Source organism: Xyrauchen texanus, chromosome 28 (genome assembly GCF_025860055.1).
Source record: "Xyrauchen texanus isolate HMW12.3.18 chromosome 28, RBS_HiC_50CHRs, whole genome shotgun sequence".
NCBI lineage: Eukaryota > Metazoa > Chordata > Actinopteri > Cypriniformes > Catostomidae > Xyrauchen > Xyrauchen texanus.
This window is the reverse complement of record NC_068303.1, coordinates 2,693,264-2,720,763: the sequence shown is the minus strand read 5'-3', so window position 1 is coordinate 2,720,763 and position 27,500 is coordinate 2,693,264. Positions and strand designations below refer to the sequence as shown.

General features: G+C 39.6%; 1 protein-coding gene across 6 annotated transcripts in view; it reads left to right on the top strand.

The window, feature by feature from the left end:
- Nucleotides 1–27,500, top strand: part of gphnb (gephyrin b) — a 92,424-nt gene that overhangs the window by 47,654 nt on the left and 17,270 nt on the right. For 2 of the 6 annotated variants that reach the window (XM_052095590.1, XM_052095589.1), the window contains exons 8-11: nt 1,565–1,699; nt 19,022–19,063; nt 23,448–23,522; nt 26,866–26,928. In XM_052095590.1, the coding sequence (XP_051951550.1) occupies nt 1,565–1,699; nt 19,022–19,063; nt 23,448–23,522; nt 26,866–26,928 (315 nt within the window). The remainder of the gene's footprint in view (nt 1–1,564; nt 1,700–19,021; nt 19,064–23,447; nt 23,523–26,865; nt 26,929–27,500) is intronic. The other 4 variants (XM_052095594.1, XM_052095593.1, XM_052095591.1 and 1 more) reach the window with 3 other exon arrangements.

The window sequence follows — 27,500 nt, the reverse complement described above, 5'->3', positions numbered from 1 at the left end:
ACCCACTAAACAGCACTTGGATTTAATAACTGGTCGATTTTCCTTCGGCAGCAATAACCTCAACCAAATGTTTCCGGTAGCTGCGGATTAGACCTGCACAATGTTCAGAAGGAATTTTGGACCTTTCTTCCTTTCAGAACTGCTTCAGCTCAGCCATACTCTCTTGAGGTCATCCCACAGCATCTCTATTGGGTTAATGTCTGGGTTCTGACTGGGACACTCCAATAGGTGGATTTCCTTTATTTGAAGCCATTCTGTTGTGGATTTACTTCGATGTTTAGGGTCATTGTCCTGTGCTGGTGCACAATACATTTTTTCCTAGATAATGGGAAAAGGTCCAGGCCTCGAAGCATTAAAGCAGCCTCAAATAATGATGCTCCCTCCACCGTACTTCACCACTGGGATGACGTTTTCATGTTGGTATGTGTTGCAATTTTTACGCCATATGTTCTTCCCAAACAAAACATTTTCCCAGTAGTGTCAAGATGGTCTTTGGCAAATTTCAGGTGCACAGCAATGTTTTTGCTGGAAAGCAGCGGCTTCCTTCATGTTGTCCTGCCATGGACACCATACCTGTTTAATGTTTTCCATATATTAAACTCATGAACAGAGATGTTAAACAGTTCCAATGATTCCTTCAAGTCTTTATCTGTCACTCTAGGGCTCTTCTTTACCTCATTGAGCATTCTGTGGTGTGTCTTTTGAGTCATCTTGGCTGGGTGGCCACTTCTAGAGAGAGTACCTATAGTAATAAATCATCTCCATTTATAGACAGTTTGTCTAACTGTGTACAGATGAATATCTAAACTCTTTTTTGCAAGGTCCACATCAGCAGATGCTTCTTGTGAATAGCAAAATCAGTGCTTTTTATAAGCCAAAGTAGCTCTAACCCACACCTCCAATCTCGTTTCATTAATTGGATGCCAGGTTTGCCAACCCCTGACACTAATTAGCTTTTGATGACATTATTAGCCCAGGGGATCACATACTTTTTTCAACCTACGCTGTGAATGTTTGAATGTGTTCAATGTGTACAAAAACGATACAATAATGTTTGTGTTATTAGTTGAACAGATTGTTTTTCCATCATTTTTGTAACTTCGATAAAGGTCAAACCAAATTTATAATTCCAAAGGGTTCACATACTTTTTTCTCTTGCCACTGTATGCAAAGAGAATAGTAAATCCTTCATTGTTAGTTCATCAAGATTTGTGTTATATTCATGTGTGCTGCAGAGTCATGTGAGCGGATGTCATGCCATCATCATCATCATCTTCATCTCATTCATGTGACTGTTGTGTTTGGATCCACCTCATTCGTCATATTATCCCATTCAGCCCCTGTAACCAGGTAACCGGGACATTTCTTTGTGAGATTTTGATTTGTTTGGTTATTGCACCAAAATCACATTTATCCTTGTGAGCATTTCAAAACATAACATTTTATAATACTCTAATAATGGAGGTCTTTTACTTTGAAGGTCATCTTTGTGTGTGTGTGTGTGTGTGTGTGTGTGTGTGTGTGTGTGTGTGTGTGTGTGTGTGTGTGTGTGTGTGTCTGTTAGATTCCAGACGCCATCATCTCGCGCGGTGTTCAGGTCCTTCCTCGTGACACGGCGTCACTGAGCTCAACGCCGTCCGAGTCGCCACGTGCACAGGCTACCTCTCGCCTCTCTACTGCATCCTGCCCCACCCCTAAGGTAAGAGCACCTCACTTCCTGTTTCCTGTCCCTGCACTGTCCGCTTCCTGTCCGCTTTTCCTCCTCCTGGCTCACCCTGCTGCCGATTGCTCACATTCACCTCACCTCAAAACTCCTTACTCAGTGTGGATTTCACAGGCTTTGTCGGTTTCTTATTTGTTTTTCATTCCAACATTGTATATTTAGTGAACCACAACCAAATACCGGTTTTGTGTGTCTTCATGTGTTAGAATTGCACATTCACTTCCTGGGTGGACAATGTTTTTAAAGGAATTTCTAAAGGTCATTTTTGGTGTAAAATTAGTTGTGGTTTGTCTTTTGGAACCGTTAGTTTGTAAACAAAATGGTAAATAAACTAGTGGTGATTCTTAAGATAAGCATCATGAGTTTCAGGGGGGGTCAGCTTGAAATCTCATGATCCAATGAAATTTATGCGAATGTGTTTTATGTGGTTCATAACATGCATGACGGCAGTTCCAAGGTGAAATGTCCACCGGGTGGCGCTAAAAGCGAGTTAAACGTTCTCCCAAACAGATGAGGTTTTTAAGATTAATGCTCTATCGAGTTTTAAATCAACAAAACTGACCTCCATACCCTAAACGTTATGTCTAAACCTAACTGTAAGTGTCAGAAAAAGCAAATGTGAGATGAAAAACGCAACCACGTCATTTTGTGGTGCTTCTATGACACTTTCGGCTAATACATCGGCTCGCGTGATTTTCAGGACTCGTACCCCGGTCCTTTACATCACAAGTGCAACGCTCTATCAGATGATCTACCGCGCAATTGTTACGCATACGCTAACATTCAACAACTCATGCGCTATAGTAAAAGTGTTTAGATGTCATAAGACGTGATGCATCGTGTGAGGAACAGATTGAAAAGTGAGTGTTTATGAACTGATAATCTGCCGTTTTTCTTGTGATATGTGTGAAAGGGAATAAAAGTCACTGTTATTTTAGCGCCTCTAGTGTCCACTCTAATTTCACCAGGAAACTGCCACGATATGTACAACGAGCCATGTCAGTATCATTTTGCATATATGTTGGAATAGTAACATGATTCTGTGATAACAGGTTGGGACTTCTATAGGGCGTTTATCACAACGTACTGTTTTGTTTGTCTCGCATCATTCAAATTGTCTTTTTTGCTAAAGGTCACCCATACGAAAATCAAGAGTTCATGGCAAACTTGCCGCATATTCGCCACTGATAATTTTACATGCAAATGAGCTTTGCGCCAAAGCTACGGCAAATTGTTGCCAAAGGTTCGCCGGAGCAACAAGTTTATGGCTAGTTTAGATTTTTTTTGTAAGAGCAACTGTCCTAAAAACATTGTAAACACTTGCAAAATCTACATTTATGAACATTTAGCACCACGTGGAAATGCGAACTCTTAACTTTTTACGTAACCGTTTTATTCGTTACTTACATATTGTCTGAAAACACGTAATATGATGCAATACATAGAGTGAAAGCTGTTCAGCATATGCAACATGCTTTACTTTTATAATTAGGGGGTCAGACCTAACTTAACCCCCCCCAGTTAGGACAGAAACATACTTTGCGCAAGTACGCGTACACATATGCGAGCGCTTGTTGGCCAACACTTTGCAAATATACATGTCCGATGGATACGGTCCAATATGGTCCGATTAAACATGTTTAACGTGCATTCTCAGTACACCTCTGTACTCAAGAGGACAATAGAGTTACCTTTAAAAGTCTGTGCCATTAAAATGGATGTTATTATTTAGGTAGAAGCAGACTATGTCCACTAAAGCGGCACATAGAGAATCCACTGCATACTTGAGTTGTTGTGTATCGCTATCTGACACATTTCGGCCATTATTTGCACCCTTGTGAACTACCTGCTTGTGATTTTACTCAGAATTGAACGCATGGATGTGACACTTGAGATGTGTCCACTCGGGATCTGATTGTTCATCCAAATGGGTTTGTTATTTGAACTGCTTCACTTAAGGCTGCACGAGGGGAGACTGTGTAGGAACATTCTGGCTATAACAAAATAATCTTTCGGCACTCGAGCCAGGATGGGCTGGTGCTTGTTCCTCACCTCTTATGTCACCATCATTTCTCACCCCACTGTATGGATGCTGACGGTTGTCATGGGAGCAAGAGGTTTCCGTGGAGACAGTGCTTTTGCTCATACAGTATAAGTGAGAGAGTTTGTACTGGTATCAGTTATGTTATTAATTATTAATAGTGTTATTTCTTCTCTTATTCCATCCATCTGTGTTTGTTCTATGGAGTGAACTTCTGTAACTTTGTAGTTGTAGCACATTTTTATGAATCTCTAGTTTACGGCTCTTCCGTACAAACTTCTGCAATCAGACAAATGAAGATATTAACCCTTGATGTGCACATTTACACGTTGACCAACAGAGATGGGGAGGAACGGAATACATGTAACGGGATTACTGTATTCAACTACAGTTACAATTTAAATCATTGGTAATTAGAATACAGTTACATTTAAAAAGTATTTTTGAGATTACTTTGCATTTTATTGTCATTTATTTCATTTAATATTTAGTCATTTCAGATGGAAAACATTTATACATATAAATGATGTGATCCAAAGTGCATTTGAACAGCGGTGAAACACTTTCTTATGATGTGTTACATTCATACGAGCAGACAGAGAAGTACGTTTGATGCACCTGTTACCAGACACGATCATATTTATTATCAAGAAAATTCACGTTAGATCATAATTTCTTTTTTCTAGTGAGTCCTTTGATATTAGGGCAAAAATCATATTCTTGATAATAATTTTTGTATATTTTTCCTGTAAAAAATCATACATGGTTAAGATGGAAAAATATAAAATTTTGTCAACTCAGTCAGAATTTTCAGAATAGTATGAAAACAGAATTATATGTATATATGTATTGAATGTTTTTTTATCACTTAACTCCTTTACTGAACAATATTATTAGATAATTAAACACTATACATTTGTTGGATGAATCAAATTAAATCAGCACGCTTTTTGGTGTGTCTTGCGGCGTTGACACACATAACAGTAAGAAGTTATGAAGTGAATAAATGACAATTTTCAGAAAAGAAAAATCTAAAAACCTGCTCCCTTACATCGTTCGTTAACTGAGACCTTTGTCTACAAATATATCCATTTCAAATTAATTTAGTATTCAAAAATAAAAACTCTAATTTTAAACATGTTTTGTACCATATATCAAGAATCAGTGAAATATTGAAATGGTTTGTTTACTGCAATAATTTTTATATTATGATTATGGTTTGTATTTTCATAATGGATTTTTATAGTTTAATATTGAAAGTGTTTTATCCATGACCCAAAATCAAATATATACATAAAAGGCAAATGGTCTGCACTTACAGTGAGGAAAATAAGTATTTGAACACCCTGCTATTTTGCAAGTTCTCCCACTTGGAAATCATGGAGGCGTCTGAAACTGTCATCGTAGATGCATGTCCACTGTGAGAGACATAATCTAAAAAAAAAAAATCCAGAAATCACAATGTATGATTTTTTAACTATTTATTTGTATGATACAGCTGCAAATAAGTATTTGAACACCTGTCTATCAGCTAGAATTCTGACCCTCAAAGACCTGTTAGTCTGCCTTTAAAATGTCCACCTCCACTCCATTTATTATCCTAAATTAGATGCACCTGTTTGAGGTCGTTAGCTGCATAAAGACACCTGTCCACCCTATACAATCAGTAAGAATCCAACTACTAACATGGCCAAGACCAAAGAGCTGTCCAAAGACACTAGAGACAAAATTGTACACCTCCACAAGGCTGGAAAGGGCTACGGGGAAATTGCCAAGCAGCTTGGTGAAAAAAGGTCCACTGTTGGAGCAATCATTAGAAAATGGAAGGAGCTAAACATGACTGTCAATCTCCCTCGGACTGGGGCTCCATGCAAGATCTCACCTCGTGGGGTCTCAATGATCCTAAGAAAGGTGAGAAATCAGCCCAGAACTACACGGGAGGAGCTGGTCAATGACCTGAAAAGAGCTGGGACCACCGTTTCCAAGGTTACTGTTGGTAATACACTAAGACGTCATGGTTTGAAATCATGCATGGCACGGAAGGTTCCCCTGCGTAAACCAGCACATGTCAAGGCCCGTCTTAAGTTTGCCAATGACCATTTGGATGATCCAGAGGAGTCATGGGAGAAAGTCATGTGGTCAGATGAGACCAAAATATAACTTTTTGGTCATAATTCCACTAACCGTGTTTGGAGGAACAAGAATGATGAGTACCATCCCAAGAACACCATCCCTACTGTGAAGCATGGGGGTGGTAGCATCATGCTTTGGGGGTGTTTTTCTGCACATGGGACAGGGCGACTGCACTGTATTAAGGAGAGGATGACCGGGGCCATGTATTGCGAGATTTTGGGGAACAACCTCCTTCCCTCAGTTAGAGCATTGAAGATGGGTCGAGGCTGGGTCTTCCAACATGACAATGACCCGAAGCACACAGCCAGGATAACCAAGGAGTGGCTCTGTAAGAGGCATATCAAGGTTCTGGCGTGGCCTAGCCAGTCTCCAGACCTAAACCCAATAGAGAATCTTTGGAGGGAGCTCAAACTCCGTGTTTCTCAGCGACAGCCCAGAAACCTGACTGATCTAGAGAAGATCTGTGTGGAGGAGTGGGCCAAAATCCCTCCTGCAGTGTGTGCAAACCTGGTGAAAAACTACAGGAAACGTTTGACCTCTGTAATTGCAATATTAACATTGATTTTCTCAGGTGTTCAAATCCTTATTTGCAGCTGTATCATACCAATAAATATTTAAAAAAATCATACATTGTGATTTCTGGATTTTCTTTTTTAGATTATGTCTCTCACAGTGGACATGCACCTACGATGACAATTTCAGACCCCTCCATAATTTCTAAGTGGGAGAACTTGCAAAATAGCAGGGTGTTCAAATACTTATTTTCCTCACTGTATATAGCGCCTTTTTTAACCTTTAACCCTTTTTAACCTCACACCAATGATGGCAGAGCTGCCATGCAAGGCACTAGCCTGCCATTGGGTGCAACTTGGGGTTCAGTGTCTCGCCCAAAGACACTTCGGCATGTGGTGTCATGTGGGCCGGGAATCGGTTCATGGGGTCCACTAATCGGGTCGGCCCCCTGATTAGGGACCGACCCGCTCTACCACCTGAGCCACAGCTGTACCCCCAAAGCAGTGAAATACATTTTGTGTTTCACAAAGTTTTCTGCTTTAGTTGTTATGGTGTTGATTCACATTGTGTCTAGATTATTGATCAGATGAATTTTAAATAATTGCAAAAAGCTTCATTGGCCCAAAAAATTTACTTTATCACAAAAACCCAAATTGAATTTGATGAAATCATCAAGAACTTCAAGGAGAGAGGTTCAACTCCAGTGAAGAAGGCTTCAGGACGTCCCAGAGTGTCCAGCAAGCACCAGGACCGTCTCCTCCGGAGGGGTCAGCAACAGAATCGTGTCACCACCAGTGCAGAGCTCACTATTGGCAGCAGGTTGGTGTGAGTGCATCTGCACACACAGTGAGGCAAAGACTTTTGGACAATGACCTGGTGTCAAGAGGGTCAGCAAAGAAGCCACTTCTCTCCAAGAAATACATCAAGGACAGACTGAAAGTCTGCAGGAAGTACAAGGATTGGACAGCAGAAGACTGGTGCAAAGTTATTTTGCCCCCTTCCAACTGTTTGGGACATCTGGAAAATCGATAATCCGGGGGAAGAAAAGGTGAACACTACCATGAGTCCTGTGTCATGCCAGCAGTGAAGCATCCTGAGACCATCCATGTGTGGGGTTGCTTTTCATCACAGGGAGTGGGCTCTCTCACAATCCTGCACAAAAACACTGCCATGAATAAAGAATGGTATCAAAACATCTTGCAAGAGCAACTTCCAACGTTCCAGGAGCAATTTGGTGATGATCCGTGCATTTTCCAGCATGATGGAGCACCATGTCACAAGGCAAGAGTGATCATGAAGTGGGTCAGAGATCATTACATTGAAATTTTAGATCCGTGGCCAGGCAACACCCAGGATCTTAATCCCATAGAGAACCTGTGGTCAATCCTCAAAAGGTGAGTAGACAAGCAGAAGCCCACAAATTGTGATTAACTCCGAGCACTAATAGTCAGGAATGGATCGCCATCAGTCAGGATTTGGCCCAGGATCTGATATCCAGCATGCCAGAGTGAATTGCAGAGGTAATGAAGAACAAGGGCCAACACTGTAAATATTGACTCTTTGCATATATTGAGTGTTTTTGCCAATAAAAGCCTTTAAAATCATGAAACGCTTATCATTGTTTTCCAGTAAACCAAAAATAATCTACAAACACTGAAGCAGCAAACTTTGCAAAACACAAAATGTTTGTCACTGCCAATACTTCTGGTAACGGCTGTAGAGATTCATGGATCTAAGGCTAAGGGGTGCTCTTTTACGGGATTCTCCAAGCCCCCAAAACAACTTTTAATCATGTATTTTTAGAGTAACAACGTGTGTAAATTCTGTCAAAATATGGTTATTTTGGATCAAGTTGGCTAAAAGTATACCTCATAGTTACTTAAATTCAATCCAAATATAGTAATTAAAGTCCACTCGGTCTCCATCCACTCAAACTGCAGAACACAGAACCATGGCATCAATAAGTTGGTCATCAGCTGTGTTCCACAACTGATTTCGGTCCCTGAATAATGTATAGGCGAGTAAGGGCACCCGGTGGACTTTCTGGTGCCTTCCTAGGGTAAGATGGTGCCCCCACACACACACACACACACACACACACACACACACACACACACACACGTCTGCAAAATACAATTTTAAGTTTGAAATTGACAAATGTTTACTCTGATTATTCTGTTTTATCCTCTAAAAAACATATTTTTCTGAATTTTGCAGTTAATTTCTGTTTCTCGGTGTTCATTTTCTTGACATTATTATGCATTTATTTTGAGTTATTACATTTTTATGTTTGAACAAAATTATTGGTAGAAAAATGCTTATTCTGTGTCTTCTCTTTGTAACACCATGGTCAGGTTTGATGACACGCAAAATGAAGTAAATGGCAAAAACTGACACTTCAAATCAATTTTAAAATGCTAAACTTTGGCAAATAATAGTTTGATAATGTCTAAAAATATATCCAAATGCATATTGTCGCAAGGTGAGTAAAAACCAACACACAAGACAGGAAGTAAATGCAACAATACCTCCAGAGGGGGAGGAGTTTATTTACAAGATTAAGGTGAATAGTAAGGTGGGGAAAGTCTCTGCTTGATGTGGTGGCCTGGGGTGATGTCTCTGGGCTTGTGGGGGTGTGGAGCTCTATTAGGTTTGGTGCAGCTGTGGAATGGGGAGAAGTGGAGAGATCGGCATATCATCTGCCTTTGGCTATTCGGAGTCTGTAGAGATAAGAAACAGCACATTAGTGAGGTGTTGGAGTTCTGGCTCAACCTTTTATGTGTTGGCTGCTCTTTATATCCCCATTGATTATGGCCATTAATCTCCAGCAAGTGTTTGTGATTGAGCCGTGCCTGTCTCTTTACTTCCGCATTCGTGGTGGTTGTCACAAGCAACGCTGACGTACGTATGGCTGGCCCGCCACAATATCTTGTAATAAAATATAAAATTAGGTTACAAGTCACCAGACTACACAGAAGGTGCCATTTACTGGTAGTTAAGGATCAAAAGCACATAACTGGTAATCAGAAGGTTGCTGGTTTTAACCCCACAGTCACCACCATTGTGTCCTTGAGCAAGGCACTTAACTCCAGGTTGCTCCGGGGGGATTGTCCCTGTAATAAGTGCACTGTAAGTCACTTTGGATTAAAGCGTCTGCCAAATGCATAAATGGAAATGTAAATGTTTTAAGTCCACTTGCATTGTGAACACCAAAAGAACTGAGGTCATCATTAATATCATTAACAAAATCTCTCTCTCTTGAAAAATCACTTCCTATCTTCCGTTTTCCCACAGTCATGGATGTTGATATGACTGTGGCAGTCCTCCACACAGCTGAGCATGTTATATAACACACTTATATAATAGTGAGCCACTAACACATGTATCAGTCACTGTGATTATCTGCATTCACAATTCTGCAGCTAATTTTAATCCGTCAGTAATTACACAGGAATCCGGTGGCTTATTAGTTATGAATATATTGATTAAAACCCTCCATCATCATTCTGTCTTGAAACAGGCACTTTTTTTTTTACCTTGAACCGGGGATATTATCAGGAACATGTGCTGGTCTTTGATAACGTCTGAACAGAGGAGCTTGTAAAAGTGACTCAGAGAACAGTGAATTTAATGCAAAGAGAAGAGTAGATCAGATAGAGATGGTGAAGGAGAAATGAAAGAGAATGCAATAAACAACACTGAGACACTCATTGTGGTTTCCCAGCTGAAAAAGAAGCCTGTTTTAGGAACATTCAGTAATATTGACCATAATAGTAATAATGTGAAAAAATGCATTAAAAGATGCAGTTCAAGATTGCTGGAGTCAGCGCAGAGGCAATCGGAACTTCAATATGTGTGCACTTGCACTACAGAATCTCATAGTGATCATGATATTTGGGGTATACTATAAACTATAATGTTTGAAAATCCCTGTTTTAGACCACGTGTGTGTGTGTGTGTGTGTGTGTGTGTGTGTGAGTGTGTGTGTGTGTGTGGGCATGTGTGTGTGGGCGTGTGTGTGTGTGGCTGTTTATCACTTGTGGGACCAAATGTCCCATAAGGATAGTAAACCGAAATTTTGACCTTGTGGGGACATTTGTGGTCCCCATGAGGAAACAGCTATAAATCATACTAAATTATGTTTTTGAAAATGTAAAATGCAGAAAGTTTTCTGTGAGGGTTAGGTTTAGGGTAGGGTTAGGTTTAGGATAGAATATAAAGTTTGTACAGTATAAAACCATTATGTCTATGGAAGTCCCCATGAAACATGGTGTGTGCGTGTGTGTGTGTGCATGTGTGTGTGTGTGTGTGTGTGTGGCGTGTGTGTGGCGCGTGTGTGTGTGTGTGTGTGTGGGCGTGTGTGTGTGTGGTGGGCAGGTGTGGAGCTGTGTGCGTGTGGGCATGTGTGTGTGTGGGGGCATGTGTGTGTGTGTGGGCGCGTGTGTGTGCGTGTGTGGCCGTGGGAGCGTGTGTGGCTGCGGGTGTGTTTGTGCGTGCATGTGGGCGTGTGTGCCATGTGTGGGTGTGTGGCATTGTGTGTGTGTGTGTGTGTGTGTGCGTGTGTGTGTGGCCGTGCGTGTGGGCGTGTGTGCCATGTGTGGGTGTGTGGCCGTGTGTGTGTGTGTGTGCGTGCATGTGGGTGTGTGTGGGGGCAGGTTTAAGTGGTTTATGAGGACATTTCTAGTGTCCCCTAATTCAAATCACTTAATAATCATACTAAACTATGTTTTATTGAAAATGTAAAAATGCAGGAAGTTTTCTGTGAGTTTTAGGTTTAGGGGACAGAATCTATAGTTTGTACAGTATAAAAATCATTATGTCTATGGAGAGCTCTCATAAGGATAGCTGCACAAACTTGTGTGTGTGTGTGTGTGTTATGGCCTAGTGCAGGGGTCCCCAAACTTTTTTCTATGAGGGCCACATCATTTTTCCTTTCTATAATGGAGGGCCGTAGTCTAACAGAAAATGGGATGGGCCGGAGTGATTTATTGTGGAGATTTTATTATGATTTTAAATGGATTTACAGTATTATGCCTCCTAATGCTAGATTAATTCGATTAATTGCACTATACATATCAAGTGATATATAGCCTATTAAAAGAGCATTATTACTATCGTAATGACATTTTTTCATATTCATTGCTATTGAAATCAAATTATTTACTTACTCATGTGTATTAGGCTAATCAGTGTGAACTATGGGCTTGTTTCTGGCTGGTGAGATGTCCAATGTCAGGTTCCATTCCTGTCACAGCCAGTCTCAAAGACTGATGCAAATGTTCATCAGTGAGTCTTGATCTCATCGGATTTTTCATCAGTTTCATGCGTGAAAAGGTTTGCTCACAGATATACGTGCTGCCAAAAAGTGTGGACATCTTCATTGCATTCCTTCTGATGTTTGGGTAGGTCTCGTTAGGGAGGGCAGTAAAGAATTCAATGAGACTGTTGGGCTTAAACGCGTCTTTCAGAACATCACAGTTCTGTAACTCAGTCAACTCAAACTGATAAGAAGGCAGGGCTTCGTCAATGTCAGCAGCAAAAGGGTTCTGAAAAAGGCGGATTTCTTTAGCGTGGACATGTAGCTCACGGAATCGCACATCAAACTCCGCCTTCAGCATTTCCAGCGCTTCCACTGACTTTTCAGCTGGGAATGGGACCACTGGTTTCTCAGCTGAGAGGCTTTGGGTAACAGGGAGATGGGTGAAGTCTTGCTTTTGCACTTGTCCCACAAGCAGTGCTAGTTTCACCTCAAATGCTTTTATGTGGGAATACATGTCACATATTAGTTTCCCCTTGCCTTGGAGCTGCACGTTGAGGCCATTCAACATTTCTGTCACATCTGTTAAAAAGGCGAGGTCCCATTTCCATTTTGTGTCGATCAGTTCTGGGACAGTTTTGCCCTTTGTCAGAAGAAAAACATTGATTTCGGGTAGCAGCTCGTAAAAACGCCTCAAAACTCTGCCCCGGCTTAACCATCGGACTTCTGTGTGGTAAAGCACATCTCCGTGAGAAGACTCTAGCTCGGACAGAAAGACTTGGAACTGCCTGTGTTTAAGTCCGTTTGCTCTGATGAAGTTTATACATGACACCACCACTTTCATAATCGATTCCCACTTCAGAACTTTGCAGCACAGTGCTTGCTGGTGAATTAGGCAGTGTACTTGTAAAGGGGGCATGAGACCTCTTTCCTCCATTTCTCTATTCATGCGTCCTATCAGTCCCCTTGACGCGCCAACCATACTAGGAGCTCCGTCAGTCGTGATGCTGGCCAGCTTAGACCAGTCTAGATCCAACTCTTCTATCGTTTGGCACACTTTACCAAAAATATCCTCCCCTGTCGTAGTACCTTTGAGACTTTTTAGGGCTGCCAGCTCCTCGGACACTTCAAAGTTTGAGCTAACTCCGCGAAGAAAAATGAGCAGCTGTGCCGTGTCCTGCACGTCATTACTTTCATCCAGCGCTAATGCAAAAAAATCTAATTCTTTCACTTTTTCCTTCAGCTGGGCATATACATTATACCCCATTTCTTCAATTCGTCTGGTGATTGTACTTGCGGACAGACTCACCGCATTTAAGACGTCTTTCTTATCGGGGCACACCTCCTCCGCAACAGCATTCATACATTTCTTTACGAACTCACCATCACTGAATGGCCTACCGCAGGTTGCAATCAGTTTAGCTACCTGAAAGCTAGCTCGAATGGATGACTGGTTCAACTGGGTTTGCCGTACAAACGTATTTTGCTGAGCAGATAGTCCACTTTTTAGCTTCGACACTTTGTCTGCTCTCATTTGGCCTTGTAAACTCGCATACTTGTCTCTGTGGCGGGTTTCATAGTGTCGGCGCAGATTGTATTCTTTGAACACGGAGACTGTTTCTTGACAGATGAGGCAAACAGCCATTTCTTTGCATTGAACAAACAAATAATCACTTGTCCACTTTTGGTTAAATACCCTGCATTCTGAATCAACTTTTCTCTTTCCCAACCGTTTGGCCATTTTGTTGTCACTTAAAATTTTCTTGCTGGATCGCGTGCACCCGCTCGATCACGATGGAACGTTAATCCAGGTGAATCTAACAAATAATTTGGCTACTTTAATAATTATAACTAAGGGAAATTTTATTTTGAAAGCCAATATGTATTATCAAATACAAATATGATAAGATTAAAACATATTTAAAATTAAATTGTAAAAATATTTCACTGCATGGCATTGTTCAGAGGGCCGGTCCAAATATGGGGGCGGGCCGTATTCGGCCCGCGGGCCGTAGTTTGGGGACCCCTGGCCTAGTGTCTTTTCATTCTGTTTTTCTCTTTCTTTTCTCATTACTTTGTCCCATTGTCTTTTTATGTTGTTTCTCCTTCTCTTCTCATTGTTTCTCTATTTAATGCTTTTTTTTCTGATTATGATTCCTGCTCCTTGGTTCTCTCTCTCTCTCTCTCTCTCTCTCTCTCTCTCTCCACCTCCTCTCTCCATCTATCTGTGTTCACTTCCTCTCTCTGTCAGATTGAGTGTGTGAGATCCTTCTGTTCTGTGATTCCATGTAGATGATGGTAAGTCTTAGTTTTTTCATGTTTTTTCAGTGTCTATCTATGTATGTATGTATGTATGTATGTATCTATATAAATATATATCATCATTATTTGGCTGTGAGATGTGAGAGCGATTTACCATTTTTAAGAGTAGCATATCATGAATGCTATGAATAAACCCATTCATAATTATTGTAATCAGAAGAGGCCAAAAATGTACCATAATAGTCATAGTTTTCAGCAGAATATTTCTGTTACTGCTGTAAAGTAATGTGTGATCTCTTCAAACAGTGCAAGATATATTAGCATTACCGGGTTTGACACATGGAAGTAAACTATAGCAGGTTAAATGGCACAATGTTATTAAGTATATAAATATGCATTAATATTGTAGCTGTACATGATAAGTGAGGGGAAAAAGTTTTACCCTGCTAAATCAAAGTGGAAATATGTCATCAAACATTATGAAGAGAGTTAGTTTAGAAAAGTTTACCATAACTGAAACGTATAATGTTTTATAGACACGCCTCTGCTGTCGTCCAATGATTTAAACCAGTTCTCATTGGAGGGACCTGTTTGTTATGACCAACTTAAAGCTTTCGAAAGATCTTCGAAGAGAAAATCAAGGCATTAAAGCACTTAGGATTGGAAAGCATTATATTATTGGGAATTAATTTGCTGTCAAGTGACTTTAGTGCAACATAGTGTCCACTGACATTCGGATGAATTCTCTATAGGCTCATCTATCCTGATAGCAGCAAGAAAGAAGTAATCGACATTATTTCGTACAGCGTGTTCAAAACAGCTTGGCTGTGCATTAGCGGTCCTGTCGAGCAGATTGTTCATGTCCTGTCAGCACGCCTCGCTCCCTCCCTCCAGATGGTCAAATCTGAGCAACATTGAGCCAGACATTTTCATGAGGTTATAAAGTCTTCTTGCATGCGCTGCCTTGATACTGCTGACCAGCAGAGAATAGCACAGAGTTTACTCAGTGAATGTCTAATGAAATAGTCACTTCAGTGCTTTCAGTGTTTGCAGTGATTCTGTTTATTTTATAAAAACATGCAAAGTCATTTGATTCAGCATCCTAATGACATTGCAAGCTGCTTTAGATGCAACGGTCAGAAGTTATTTAAATGTATAGCAAATATATTGAATTGCAATCAATTCACATATTTGATCATTGTAAATCAAATCTGGCCTCTGATGTTAGTGGTTCCTGGTTTAAAAATTATTTGCCAATGGGCAAGCAGAATAAACTTGTTTTTGCTTTTATTTCCCTTGTATTCCACTTTTTCTTAATCCATTGGCAAAAAAAAATACATCTTGTTTTAAGCATGTGTCAGTCAATTTTGTTAGATTTCCCTGAAAACAAGACAAAATATCTCATATAATTTTGTTTCTTAAAGGGCACCTATTATGCCCCTTATCACAAGATGTTATTTAAATCTTTGGTGTCCCCTGAATGTGTCTGTGAAGTTTCAGCTCAAAATACTTCACAGATCATTTATTATACCATGTTGAAAATGGCAATTTTTGTATGGGAATAAAAACGAGCTGTTTGTGTGTGTGTGTGTGTGTGTGTGTGTGTGTGTGTGTGTGTGTGTGTGTGTGTGTGTGTGTCTTTAAATGCAAATGAGCTGCTGCTCCCCGCCCCTTATCCAGAATAGGGCGGAGTTTTGACATCTCTGCTACGGATAAATAGACATCATAAGCAATATGACTGACAGTGAAAATAGTGATGTTCAGCCCGATATGTTTGAGGGAGAGACTCTGTCAGAAGTAACAACTTTGAGAATGAACCAGGAAGTTTCCAAATGGTTATTAGATCATTTGATATATTTGTTGGAGTTTTTCAACAGTTTGAAAAACACACACACAACATGTCCGTCAGCAGCGTCCGTCACTGACCTGTTGGTTGTTATAGTCATTTGTGTTTTGTGCACCAAGTGTTGAGGTCTAAATGCACAACTCTGCATCATGATGCATGGTGACATTGTCTTATAGACCATATAGCATGCATTAAGCTTCCTGTGGAAGGCTTTCGTGACAGTATGTCATGTGGTACATAATTTAACGTGTTCATAAGAAAAAATAAGAATGTGAATGCGGGGCCGGGTCGGAATATCGCGCGCCCGGTCCCCAATCGGCCTGATGAGGCCTAGCGAGGGACTGTAGTACCTCCGCCAGCTGGGAGGACTCTACGGGGCGACCTTTCTCCATAGTTGGACACATTTTCCAATTATTTTTCCCGGGTTTCAGCACCAATGTAACACTGTTAAAGGATGGGCAAGGAGGAGGCGAGAACCGGCTTGTCAATATAAATAATATTTAATGAAACTCAAAACCAAAACACACAAACATAAACACACATGACGGACATGCCCGTAATTCTCTCTCTCTCGAACCATCGTCACCGGCCGCCTTTATCCCTCGCGCGCCTCATCAGGCCGATTGGGGACAGGGCGCGCGATATTCCGACCCGGCCCCGCCCCCCTCCGCTCCACAGTGAAATTTCCTAAAATGATCATTTACATTTTTGTAAGTACATATAAGTACCACATACATCTGATTTTTAAGTCAAAGTTACTAATAAGGTTACTAATATTATACATCTACTCACTTTATCAATATTATGTCATGAAGTAGATTTAAATTTTATACCATTAAAATCTGTTGGAAACAAATTAAGGAAATCTTAGTATTAGTATTTTTTATAATTTTTTTCAGTGTGGGCCAAGTGGTTAAAATATGGGCTTATAACTAAAAAGTTGCAGGTTTGAACAGCCAACTTTAGAACATTTGAAATGTGTTTGTTGACATTGATTGAGCCGATGTAAATTAACTTGAAGTCGAAAAAATGGCCCCAGGCGATAAATAACGATTCTAAAGAATAGGGTGAGCTACTGGGCTTCAAGATATATTACCTTGTTGCTGGACTACAAGGACAGCTTGTGCATGCACACGTGTATCTGGGTGCAATGCACATTAGAGGCAATGCTGATTTGACGCCAGAGGTGACAGTATCAAGTATCAAGTGATTCATGTCACACACTGGCAGACACAGCTGCATTTCGTCTATTTTTTCTCAGGTTTATGCTGCTGTTGTGAAGCTGCCTTGTCAGTGTCTCTGCGTATGACTGTCGCATTTCGCCCCATGATGAACTTTCAATTTGGTCGCCATGGACTGTATTTGTTGCATGGGAGAAGGCACTCACGAATCACGAAGAGTTAGTACGGTTGTTGGTTTTGTGAGTTCGACAGGAGTCGAGGTTTGCTAGCTAGTCTAAGAATAGTATTACAGTGTGATTAAACGTGTAATTCTGCTTCTGTTCACTCTAACTTTATCTTCCTTTGAGAAGTCTGATTTCGTTCCACTAGATGGCAGCAAGCACATTCCATCACAATATACAGATCTGAAATGTAGGTGGCGCTATAACTCATTTTAGCCCTCACAGATGTGCTCGTCCATAGACATTCAGTCTAATTTTCAGTTCAAGCAACACCCTTGTTATTTCATCGAATATCTCGGCCTCTGAGTGGACTAGAAGCTCAAATTAAGGGTCATTAGAAAGCTCTTTGTGATCACATATAACATTTAATCTGTAGTCTAATTTTTTTTTCTGATGATTTGTTTAGCATGTGTAACGGGAGCCAGCTGATAGATAGCTATGCAATGTGTGTAAACCTCACTATATTGACATTAATAGGTGCACTAGGGACTGACACTAGATGCTGTGGCCTTTAGCCTCCTTGTTAGCGCACCCGCCTCCCACGCTGGAGACGCCGGTTCGAGTCCCGTATGGAGCGGGTAGAACAGGAGCGTCACACATGCTTTTCATTCTGGATGGCATATTTTGTTCTGGACATCTACGATAAAACATTGGTTTATTCACAAAAGCAAGCTCACAGAAAAGTAAAAAATGGTAAAAGCAGATCTAAAGTTTTTGTCTACTTGTCGCATTTCTGAGAATGAGAGCTTTCATTTCATATATGACTTGTCCATTGAGGTGTGATGTGAAGGACTTTTATTTTCATATAAATATATATATTACCTCTAGAGGGCGCTACTATTCAACGTGAATTTTTTGAGGCTTTAAGTTGTTATTTTAAGTAACATTAATGCAGAAGTGATGGTTATCTATGAAAAGATTATATTCTGAGCTTTCAAACGATACCTTATATGCCTGACTTTTATATGGAAACTTTTTAAGCATAAACGTTTGTCGCGATATAGCGCCTCCCTTTGGACCCGCCGGTGTGGTGCATAGAAAGTATTGTAATACCTTATACTTGATGGTTAATTCCACATGACATTTGTGGTCAAGTCATAAAATATATATATATATATATATATATATATATATATATATATATATATATATATATATATATATATATATATTCATAAATTGTGTAGTTACACAAAATGTTAAAATATTTGTACTTATCCAAAGCTTAAATAGTATCCGAAAGCTCAGCAGATGGTCGGAAGTCGAGGCTGTTGTTTATGGGATGCATTGAAAATGTAAATTCTAAGTGTATTCCGTAGAATGGCAATGTTTACTTAATCCATCCTGCCATATGTACTGTGTGTGTGTGTGTGTGTGTGTGTGTGTGTGTGCGTGCGTGTGCGTGTGTTTAAATTGACATAAATTACTATACACTATATACCTTCCACACTAATCCATTTTCAGTTTTCTAATGTAATAGTTTCCAAAGTACTTGAGAGCATTTTCTAATATCTGTTTTTGCTTGAGGAAAATGCAATTTAATTGTAGATTAGAGGTGTAAGCGTAGCTAAATCAGTGCGTTTTTAAACATAATTGCATTAGTGTGGATGTGACCTTTGTAAACAAACTTCAACATACAGGTTGATAATTGCAACCACAGATGGACTTGCATTTCAAATGTCAAGCACAAATCTCACCCTGTTGTTTCTTTGAAATGTTTTTTTTTTCCTGTTTGCTTTGGCCTGCTCCGCTCCAGGCCAACAGGGGGCGACATTGTGTGTGTCTCAGCTTGGCTTTGCTGGCTCTTTAATAGTCTTTTTCTCTCCCCTTCTCGTGGCACCCAGGCGCGGCTTCCCTCCTCCTCATCCACCCTAAGCATTGCTGAGGTATTCCTGCATGCGTCTCGGGCCACACCGTCATGGCAACAGCTCTCCTCCACATGTTGCCATGCAACACATTTCATACCGCATGCTATGACTTGTCCTGCTTGGCATGAAACACTTCCTGTCTTATTATGCATGCTTGTCTCAAGTGCACTTGAGAAGAAATGACTTGCCGTCTATTTTATTACAATGTTTTATCATGCACTAATAGAAAATAAAATAGACGACTATCTTTCAGTTTTTTTTTTTTTAAGTGTGTTTGACTTGTTGGGTTTACCACTTTATACATTTTGCCATTTATTTTCAATTTTTAGTTTTTTTCATGATCTTCACTTTTCCATTGCACAATTGATATAATTTTTATGTCAATTTTGCTCATCTATAAAACACTGTATACATAAAATTCCCTTCTCTGAGTTAAAATGCTCATTTGTCATTTATCTGTGTCATCCAAAAAGCATAAATTTAATTTTCAGATAGGGAAATACAGTGGCAAGAAAAAGTATGTGAACCCTTTGGAATTACCTGCATTTGTGTATAAATTTGTCTTAAAATCTGGTTTGACCTTCATCTAAAATAGAATAATGCACAAACACAATCTGATTTAATTAATAACACACAAATTATTATATTGTTCTTGTACATATTAAATACATAATTCAAACATTCACAGTGTAGGCTGGAAAACATATGTTAACCCCTAGGCTAATGACGTTAACTAAAGGAGTTGGAGCCAGGAGTTGGTATCCAATTAATGAAACTAGATTGGGTTAGAGCTACTTTGACTTATAAAAAGCACTCAAACATTTTGAGTTTGCCATTTACAAGGTAAACCATTATGGACCATGCGTCTCAAGAGGAGATCTAAGTAGACGTACGATAAAAGTTGTTGCTTTGCATAAAGCTGTAAAGGGTTACAAGTTATCTGGAAGAGATTACATATTAATTTGTCCACAGTTAGACAATTTGTCTATAAATGGAGGTGATTTAGTACTATAGGTACTCTCACTAGAAGTGGCCGCCCAGCCAGTATGACTCAAAGGACACACCGCAGAATGCTCAATGAGGTAAAAACGAACCCTAGAGTGACCGATAAAGACTTGAAGGAATCATTGTAACTGTTTACTATCTCTGTTCATGAGTCTACTATACGGAAAACATTAAACTGGTATGGTGTCCATGGCAGGACAACATGAAGGAAGATTCTTTCCAACAAAAACATTGCTGTGTCCTTGACGTTTGCCAAAGACCTCCTTGACACTCCACAACTCTAATAGGAAAATGTTTTGTGGACTGATGAAACCAAAGGTTCAATTGTTTGGGAAGGGCAACACATACCAACATCATCCCAATGGTGAAATACGGGGGAGGGAGCATCACGATTTGGGGCTGCTTTGCTGCATCGGTGCCTGGACCGTTTGCCATCATTGAGGGAAAAATTAATTCCCAAGTTTATCAAGATCCTGTGAGATAATATCAGGGTGGCTGTGTGCCAGCTGAAGCTCAGTAGAAATTGGGTGATGGACCAGACATCCTAAGAATATGGCTGAGCTGAAGCAGTTCTGTCTGGAAGAATATTCCTTCTGAAAAATTGCTTCTTAACATTTTGCAAGTCTAATCTGCAATTAGACTTGAAATGCTTGATTGAGGTTATTTTTGTCAAAGAAGGGTCAGTCGGTTTGGCTATGTTCAGACTGCAGGCAAATCAGATTTATTTCAGGCAGACTGTCCGCACTATTAATTGAAAGTGATCAAATCAGATTTGCACATTCAGACATAACCAACCTATCTGCATGGTTGCTTTGGTAATGATGATTCTTTCAAAACAGATGCGGGAAATGTAAGCGCAGCGTAGTTCTAGCGAGAAGACTAGCATCATCGCACCATTAGCTGGGTAACTCCCAGCCAATCACATGTAAGCCATTGCTTTATAAGTATGCTCACAATCTGTCACATTGCTGTTTTAGTGTGCTAACACGGCAACCTCCACCACCCCACCACCACCTGTTGAGTCCCATCCTGTACGGGGGTAGGCTCCTTGCCCCTGCCTCCTATCTCCTGCAGGTTATGACGGTTCCGAGTACAACTTCTTCGGACTGCCAGACGGGGCCTACGCCAAAGAGAGACATTACTTTTCTGTTTTATATTCATCAAATAAATGTCATCTTAAATTTCACTCAAGTCTGCGAGTCTTCCTGATAGAAAAATGGAGGTGCATCTCTCTCCTCTCAACTCCGTCGCACAAGAAAAACTCAGTGACGGAGGAGACTGGAAAATATTGTGACGTTCCGTGCTGCAGTCACCGCTTTTTTACGTCTTCGTTGTGTCTCGCATTAAGAGTGACCATTTGAAATCAGAATTGAGCAGCCAGAGCATCTGGACTGAGATGCATCTGAAAAAAACTGATTTCAATCGCATTTGAAACCACCTCCTGATGTGGTTTGAATCAGATTCATGTGGTTTTTTTGCTGTCCAGACTATCAAATCTTATCTGGATACAATCTGGCTATGCAAAAAATCTGATTTTTAGTGGCAGTCTGAACAAGGCCTTATTAAATCCAAGGGTTTGCTTACTTTTTCACAGCACTGTGAATGTTTAATGGGATGTGTTCACAGACATGAAATATTATAATTGTTTGTGTGTTGTTACATTAAGCACATTGTGTTTGTCTAAATTGTGTCTTTGATGAAGATGACCAATAGTGTAGCTTTTCCAGTACTAGCCATGTTTTCCGACAAGAAGCAGTGTTGCACGACAATATATGTAATCAAGTTGAATGTTGTCAGCCGAAATAAGTGCATTTGCATACACCAGCTTCAACCAGTTATACTTCAGCCAACAATTGATGTGGTCGTGTAAACGACTTAAACGTTTTTCCATTATTGGGGTAAGATCATAAATGGCTCAAGCAAAAAACGATCGATACGAGCGGGTTTGTGCCCGCTACCCTGATTTCGTATTGCATGTAAACATCTTTATCAGTGTTTTTACCGGCTTATCCAATGTGCACAAGGGCTTTGTGTGCACGCTTGTTTACGTTTACACGTCTAAAGCAGAGAATAACCCAACGATTTCTAATCACAGTTTTTTTGCATTGTTTGATTTTTTGAATGAGCTGATTGTTGGTAGTTGTCAGTGTGTTGCTGTGCATGTAAGTGCACTCATTGTGTCTGTGCCAAATAAATACTGCTTGATTTGCTTAAATAAATATCATAATCCAACTTAAACAGATATAGCACCTTGAAATTGCTTGATTGTATTTAGCTACTTTGCTATTAGCGTGTAGCGTAGCTAGGGTTGCCAACTATTTGTCACGCGAATAAGGAGAACTTGAACATTTTAAAGCTGCGTTCACACTGTCAGCTACTTTGTCGCTGCATGTCGCCAGTGGCTGGTGGTTAGGTCGCTAATGTTGTGTATGGAGAGTCAAAACAGCACTGTTTCTTTACAATTAATATTATTATTAAAATATTAGGATCACATGAGCTCTAACATCTTCTCTCGTATTGGCTGTCGCTCCCGAAAGTCACTCTTCATTTGCATAAATGTAAACATTTCTCAACTTTGTCGCTGCGTCGCTGGACACGCCCACATTCGGTCGCCAACGGCCGCAGTCGCTCGTGTTGCCGGAAGTCGCCAGCTCTCATTGAAAATGAACGAGATGAGGTTGTTTTGTCGCTGCCTGTCGCTGGCAGTGTGAACGTAGCTTAAGGCTTCATCGTGGGACACGATGCATTCAATACGGGATGTTTTAAAGTGCTTTCAGTGCTTAAATACAGGACGGTGGCCATTTGATGGCTGTTGACCATTTTGGCACTGAAATACGGGACGTCCTGGCTAATACGGGACAGTTGGCAAGCCAAAGTGTAGCCGTAGCTTACTGTGATTACACTTTAAAAGTGTAGCTGGAGTGTCGTTGAAACTACTTTAAATTATGAGTAGCTTGTAGATCGGTAAACTCAGTTCATAAATGAGACTCTTTCTCATCCATAATCATTTTTTCAGTTGTCTCATCTCAATCACTCAAATTTCAATTCAATTCAAATTACTCTGTTTTAGTCCATCAGTTCTTCATTTTATCAACAGTTGAGTATGTTTTAACAAGGGTGAGTTTTAAAAAGTTTTTCATTTCTGTTGGATTTTGCAGTTCAGCAGGTCATGTTTTCCATTGTAAAGTTGCACATCACAGCTGTGTGTTTTTATTGCGGTGTGTTGTGTCTTGTTGGTGATCATTCTTGTACTTTGGTGTATTTGTGTGTCAGATATCAAACTGATAAATATGTTGTGTGTGATAGAAAGCAGATTGATTGTGTGCCTTTTGAATATGGAGAGGTATGTTTGTGTGTGTGAGTTTTGGGTTAGTGATTATCCTATGGCTTCCTCCAGGCGTCTCGGCGAGAGTTCAGGGCTCACCTGGATGAGGTCATCACACTCAAGTCAAGGTACTCTACCTTGGACCAGGTAAAGAGCTTATCTTTAATCTTAGCTTGGCGGCAGAATGCGAGACAGATTTGGCTTTTAATTTAGAAAAAACAACAACAAAAAATGTACAGCTAACAATGCAGTTCTTATGTTAATAAAAAGATAATCATCTTTGAGAAAAATGTATTATTTCTTCACTCAAAGTACTAACAAATCTATCCACATCGCCCACATTTGGCGAAATTATTTTTGACGGCATAAATGTTTCTGAAGTAAATCCCAGTATTTATATTCAAATTTATGTGTTCATTTTGCAGATGCTAGTATCCAAAAAGACTTTCAAATCCATTAAAACGTGATGAAATGATATTGCTCTGACACACTCATTCACCTCTGGTCATCAAATTTTTGTTTTACTTCATATGTGACCTCATTTTTGTTTGTGTAGAGGTGCCAGAATTGAACAGTGTGTGTGTGTGTGTGTGGTGTGTGTGTGTATGTGTGTGTGTGTGTTGCATTGTTTTAGCCGGCTTGTTGTGTAACTTCCATGAAAACAGAGTCTTCTGAGAGATTATAGTGATAATATGGATAATAATATCCATGTACCATATGATACAATTGTATATCAAGGCCTGATTTTTCTAGAAGTATGCAACATTTTAGATTAGTGCCTTTTTTAACTAGTTAGAGTCACAGTATCAGAAATCATATTGATTAATGACCATGACAATATTTATTTATATATATACAACTAACCCACACATTTACTGTACTTCGGTACAATTACTTATTAATAATTATTAGCATTTGTCACATGTTTTTTGTGTAATTTCTGAATTCACCTCACTTCCATTCATAAATAATGATGTCAAGCATAATTAAATACTAGACAATTAGTCACAAAATTAATGCATAGATGGATGGATGGATAGATAGATGGATAGATAGATAGATAGATAGATAGATAGATAGATAGATAGATAGATAGATAGATAGATAGATAGATAGATAGATAGATAGATAGATAGATAGATAGATGGATGGATGGATGGATGGATGGGTGGATGGATTTATAGATAGATAGAGATGGATGGATGGATGGATGGATGGATGGATAGGTGCATGGATGGGTGGATGGATTTATAGATAGATAGAGATATAGATAGATAGGTGCATAGATAGATGGATAGATAGATAGATAGATAGATAGATAGATAGATAGATAGATAGATAGATAGATAGATAGATAGATAGATAGGTGCATGCATGGATGGATGGATTGATAGATAGATAGATAGATAGATAGATAGATAGATAGATAGATAGATAGATAGATAGATAGATAGATAGATGGGTAGATAGATAGATAGATAGGTGCATGCATGGATGGATGGATTGATAGATAGATAGATAGGTGCATGCATGGATGGATGGATTGATAGATAGATAGATAGATGGATAGATGGATAGATAGATAGATGGATGGATGGATGGATAGATAGATAGATAGATAGATGGGTGCATAGATGGATGGATAGATAGATGGATAGATAGATAGGTGCATGGATGGATGGATGGATGGATGGATGGATAGATAGATAGATGGGTGCATATATAGATAGATAGATAGATAGATAGATAGATAGATAGATAGATAGATAGATAGATAGATAGATAGAAAACAGTGACAGACAGACAGACAAATAAATAAATAAATAAATAAATAAATTATAAACTTAACGTGATGATGAAAATTAAATACATGGATTTCTGATCCACAAGAGGTTTGATTGAAATATTGGTCAAACAAGAAAGGACACATTTTCTTAGATAACAAGTACAGTGGCAAGATTATAAAAGTATGTGAACCCTTTGGAATTAGCTGGTTTTCTGCATTAATTGATCATTAAATGTGATCTCATCAAAGTCACACGTATAGACAAACACAATATGCTTAAGCTAACAACACACACATGATTATAATCATTAACGTCTTTATTGAACACATCCCATTAAACATTCACAGTGCTGTGGAAAAAGTAATTGAACCCTTAGGCTAATTAGAGTCAGGAGTTGGCAAACCTGGCATCTAATTCATGAAACTAGATTGGGGGTGTGGGTTAGAGCTACTTCAACTTATAAAAAGCACTCAAACATTTTGAGTTTCTATTCACAAGAATTCTAGACAAAGAAAGGGCAGTGGTGGCTCAGTGGTTAAGACTCTGGGTTACTGATCAGAAGGTTCCGGGTTCAAGCCCCAACACCACCAAGACACCACTGTTGTGTCCTTGAGCAAGGCCCTTGACCCTATCTGCTCCAGGGGCGCCATATCATGGCTGACTCTGCACTCTGACCCCAGCTTAGCTGGGATATGTGAAAAGTAAATAATTTCACCATGTATATGCAGAAATGTATGTATAATGTGTGAAAATTGATACATTTATTTATTATTAATGGAGATGATTTAGTACTATAGGTACTCTCACTAGAAGTGGCCGCCCAGCCAGTATGACTCAAAGGACACACCGCAGAATGCTCAATGAGGTAAAAACGAACCCTGGAGTGACAGATAAAGACTTGAAGGAATCATTGGAACTGTTTAACATCTCTGTTCATGTGTTTACTATATGGAAAACATTAAAAAGTTGTGGTGTCCATGGCAGGACATCATGAAGGAAGCCGCTACTTTCTAGCAAAAACATTGCTGTGTTCCTGAATTTTGCCAAATACATCTTGACACTCCACAACTCTACTAGGAAAAGTCTTGTGGACTGATGAAACTAAGGTTGAATTGTTCGGGAGGAATTTTTTTGTAGATCACATTTTATGTCCAATTAATGCAGAAAACCAGCCAATTCCAAAGGGTTCACATACTTTTTCTTGCCACTATATATTTTCAAATGTATTTCAATAGTGTTGTAAAGAAAATTGTGCTTCCAAAATTCCTCTTTTTTTTTTTTTGACACTTTCAAATGTTTTCATGTGTTCACCCCAAATTTTCACACAAAAAATCTTCTTTATAGGCAGTTCTCATAAAAGCCCATTTTGAGCCATTATGTGACTTTACAAATGAGGTCACATCGTCATTCTGAGTACATGTTGCTTTAAACCACATTTTTTGCATGTGGCAACATAGATTTCTACAAAGCTTTGCTTTAAGGTGTCTGTGTGTTATTAACATGTACATGTATTTTAAGTATTAAATATATGTAATTCTACTTGAAAAATTCCCTAACAGCCTCTTGTTGTTTTTACTTACATTTTCTCTCTGAATCGCTCTGTTTCTTTGTTGGAGCTGTCTTTGAGTTGCCTGATGTTCTGAGTTTTCTGTTGGATTGTTTCTTCTGTGATGGACTGATGTCTTTGACTTTATCTCCGTAAGCTCCAGTGTAGGTTGGAGGTGCTTAAAGATGATCGACGTGGCCATAGGACCTTCAGTTCTCGAGTAACTATCCCAGAGCTCTCATCAGCCCTGTTCACATGCATCTGTCTGTCTGTCTGTCTGTCTGTCTGTCTATCTGGCTACCTGTCTGTGTGTCTATCTGTCTGTCTGTCTATCTATCTTGTCTGTTTATCTATCTGGCTATCTGTCTATCTATCTTGTCTGTTTATCTGTCTGTCTATCTGGCTACCTGTCTGTGTGTCTATCTGTCTGTCTGTCTGTCTATCTATCTTGTCTGTTTATCTATCTGGCTATCTGTCTTTCTATCTGTCTATGTATCTGGCTGTCTTTCTGACTCTCTATCTGTCTATATATCTGTCTGTCTGTATATCTGTCTATCTATCTGTCTGTCTATGTATCTGGCTGTCTTTCTGACTCTCTATCTGTCTATCTATATATCTGGCTATCTGTCTGTCTGTCTATCTATCTTGTCTGTTTATCTGTCTGTCTGTATATCTGTCTATCTATCTGTCTATATATCTGGCTATCTGTCTGTCTGTCTATCTATCTTGTCTGTTTATCTGTCTGTCTGTATATCTGTCTATCTATCTGTCTATATATCTGGCTATCTGTCT